General features: G+C 46.1%; 1 protein-coding gene across 1 annotated transcript in view; it reads left to right on the top strand.

Annotated features, from left to right (window-relative positions):
• The window catches only part of Pmar_PMAR021887 (conserved hypothetical protein), a gene marked incomplete at both ends in the record, with an annotated part of 21,796 nt that extends 18,202 nt beyond the window's left edge, over positions 1–3,594 (top strand). The window contains 5 exons of the mRNA XM_002767186.1: positions 511–634; positions 730–867; positions 1,974–2,253; positions 3,406–3,481; positions 3,548–3,594. Coding sequence (XP_002767232.1) covers positions 511–634; positions 730–867; positions 1,974–2,253; positions 3,406–3,481; positions 3,548–3,594 — 665 coding nt within the window. The remainder of the gene's footprint in view (positions 1–510; positions 635–729; positions 868–1,973; positions 2,254–3,405; positions 3,482–3,547) is intronic.
• Between the last annotated feature and the right edge of the window lie 229 nt (positions 3,595–3,823).

Genomic DNA, 3,823 nt, shown 5'->3' with positions numbered 1-3,823 from the left:
AGCGCAAAATTAAGAGAATAGCATTTCTAGTCAATAGCATTCCACAATGGAATGCTATTGACTAGAAATGCTATTACCAGAACACTGGAGAGTGTATTAGGATGTACATTTTGCTGATAAATGACTTATATGGATTTCGATGGGAATTAACTTTTTCCATGAATGTTTCCGTCAGCATTGGAATGGTGTTCGCGGGGGAATCAGTTGATGTAGTTATTTTCTATGTACACTTTCGCTCGTATCTCTCGCAGACTCCTCGTGACTGATTTGTGACAGTACGTGTGAACTTGATAACGAATGGGTGTTATTTTCCGAGGTTGATGATAATCGATATATCGCATATACAATGTAACGATGGCTATGAACATGTGTTGTGATGATGAGAGTACCCGTTTGGGACTGTGATGATAGCGACAACTTGTTCACTATCATTTGTCCTACACACATTTGCATATCAAATTGGCATGTACTTTCATCGCGATTCTTTCATGTACTTTTATTCCTCCTCAGGTTCGGAACACACTTATCCCTGCGACCTGGCTCTGCTAGCGATGGGGTTCACCGGACCTGACCAGGTGGTCGACCAAGGAGCTCTTCCACGCAAAGAAGGTTGCTTCGATGCTGAATACGGAAGGTGGGGTTGGGGTTTAGCGCGCGCCCAGTTGATCGATTATGTGAATCGTGAGTGATGTAACATCACTCAACAACATCACTGATGTTGTTGGTCAGTTACATAGTGAACAGTGCGAGTCTGAGTGGAATTGGCACGGAAGCTCCCGTGTTTGCCGCTGGGGACTGCAGGAGGGGAGCGAGCCTAATAGTGACAGCTTTGGCTGAGGGAAGGGATGTCGCTGCTGTGATCGACAGGTTAGTCTTGTTGGTTGTCATGCGGGAGGCCGTTGGTTCGATTCCTGGCGGCTTCAGTTACTTGACGTCAGCTTCTCATCAAGGCTTCTCCTCTGTGTTACCGCGGTGTGTGCCTCTCTCGGCTAACCCTGCGCTATATCGCGGCCCTAACTGGTCAAGTTTGCATTCGAGCAAAGCGCTGTCGTCGGCGGCTCTTGGTCGGAGACCTATATCGTCTTTAAGGCGCGCAGGCTCTATAAGTAAATGAGAAGAGAAATGCCCGTGGGGGGAATAGAACCCGGGGCTTTTAGATTTGTAGTGTTGCCTGTCGTAATTGGCACACGTCGTTTTCATTTAATAAATTTCATTTGGGGAAAGTCAGTACAGATTTCTTAGCGTTGTTTCTATTGGCAGTAGATATCACTTCTTGAGCTTTGTGTTGGAAATGGGTATGAGGAATCTTGGGGTTTAGCGCGCAAGATACAAAGTAGGTCGTTTGGTAGTCGTAGGTAGTTTTTCGGAGACATGGGTGAATCTTTAGGCTCATCAGGATCTGAGCTCATCAGGAGGAGCGCTTCCATCTCATCTGAGCTCACAGGATACGGAATAGGTCAGTTTTGCGAGTTTTTTATGTCTTCCCGTCATCGGAAAGAGACGGGTTACGGCTTGTTGGCTTTGAAGACTCTGAGTGCTCACTCGGGAGTAGCTGATTTACCGTTGGAGTTGTTGAGCAAAATCTGGGTGTATGCCAGAGGGGTTGACTTTTGCGCTTCTGGAGAAGTCGATGGAAAAGAACGTGAAGTGTTTGCGTACAGCAGATTCTTCGAACCAGTTACTGACTTCTTCGTGGAGCCAATTTGTGATACCATCTTTCCGCCGGATCACGAGAGTCGCCTGCTGGTTATGTTGATGAGCAGCACGACCCTACATGAAGCCCGAATGGAACCGTTCGGATTGTCTCCTGTTGTGAGTGGAGGAGTGGAAGTGGAAGCTCCCGAGTTCGGCACTACAGTGTGTCCGCTGACTGGTGATTTTTACGGTATTGACCGAATTGGTTTAATGCGATGGAAAAAGGGAAGTCCTCGAGGGTTTGAACTCCTACATGATGGGCTTAACGTTTTCCATAGGCAAGTTAGAATTGCCGCAGGGCATGTTCTTTGTGGGGGCGGCGCTGAATCGGGCGGGTTGATAACGATAATCTCGTTGAATCGGCCCGGGGGCCACGTCGCTCGCCCGCCGCTGACGCTGAGTTTGGAGGAAGGTCTTGGTGTATGGACGGCTTTCGAGAGAGGGGATAAACTACATGTTGTTTGGACGGCTGGGGAGGAGCTGAAATCGATCGAAATGGCGAGCGCGAATCTGTCTGGTGATATGTGGGTGAGGAGAAGGCTTGTCAGCGCGGAATGGGTGAGAAATGCTCGAAAAGATATTGAAATTTGTGATTCAATTTTACTCATTGGAATCGGGATGGGCGCGGAAACGCTGTGCATTGTTCTGTTCGATTTGGATGTGAATTGCGTGACTTACGTGATCGATCTTGAGATAGGTATCAACAGTTTCCGTGTAATTGGGGAGAAAATGTACATACATGAAAGGCTGTCTCCGTTTGGTGGGAGGATTTTTTGGAGACAAGTTCGATTCCGGCGAGTGGCATCTTTGAGAGCTGCAAGGCATTGGAAAGCGCCGGATGTTCCGAAAGTACTCGTGGGCGCGGCGCTGAGAAGCCGACAGGGAAACGTCTTAGTGGGGTGATTAAGTCGGGAAGGAGTGGTATCGGAATTATGATGAATATTTTAGTAGCGAAAATGCAGCTTTTAAAGTTGACTGTTGGTATTGATCCGGGCGGAATCTGCGATCGCAAAAATTTCTGTGAATTCTGTGAATTCGGCTGATATGCCGTTCATTTGAATTAATGCAACTGCGCAGGTGTAGTATTACACTTGGCTAGTATTTACTAGTCCTTGCATGAGCGATAGTTACACTGTGGATATGAAGCGTTGGGTTGGTCAGTGTTGAAATATATGGTTCAACCATATACAGCTGAACTATAAGGAGTTTTTTTACCAATTATTTAAGTTTACGCTCCAGTTCGGGTAGAAGTGTCCGAAAACCAATTGAAATTTCTTCTAGATTTTCTTAGAGTTTTCATATCCTCATCCTCGACGCATGTGATTGAACATGTGCGTGGTTTTCCACAATGATCATTTTTGAACTCGAGTTGAACTCAGCCAGTATCAGCATGGTTTTGCGATTTACTGGACGGCTTCTCCCGTATGAACTCCAACACTATCTCAATCGAATCGGAGTTATCAGAGGTGGAGCCTGCGTATTGGTAGTGGATGGGCTAGCGGCTTTTGCATCACCATTGTTCGTCTCAATTTCACATTGGAATTCCGGGAGAGTTGGGAAATAATCGTTCTCTGGAAGGTGTCACCGTTTGTTTATTTGGTTCAAACAAATCAAATCAACGGACGAGTTAGTTGGGAAATTCACATGAGTGCTGATAATATCTACCAAATGCTCGAGAATCGTTTTGCGCTTCCATCAGTGGAATCGCAGGTGCTCCTGTTCGCAATGATGAGTATAGGGAAGTGGCTCGTCAATGGTTGGGATACGACTCAAGCGAAGTTGGGAGGTAGGCAGACGTAGTTGTGCTCGCTGTTTCGATCAATGTTGAAGTATATATGTTTGGTTTTCTCAGCCAAGCTCAGTAGTTTCCAAAGCCATATTATGAAGAAATTCACATAAGACTTGGGGTAGAGGTGTATGAGAATCGATAAGGTTTTTTATCCCTTCATCAACACGCGTAGTTGAGCATGTGTATCCTCTCTCCAACTTTGGTATAGGCGTTAGTTGATTTGTCGACTTTAAACACTATCGAAAATTGTGTTTGCGAGCTGATACTGGCCATTGGCTCGGCAAGTATCGTTTTGGTGTTTTCCGTGTGTGAGATGATTTGCTCATCACGATGATGTTT

The sequence above is a fragment of the Perkinsus marinus genome (assembly GCF_000006405.1).
Source record: "Perkinsus marinus ATCC 50983 genomic scaffold scf_1104296970892, whole genome shotgun sequence".
NCBI lineage: Eukaryota > Perkinsozoa > Perkinsida > Perkinsidae > Perkinsus > Perkinsus marinus.
The sequence above is the reverse complement of the archived record's forward strand: the minus strand, read 5'-3'. Positions and strand labels throughout refer to the sequence as shown.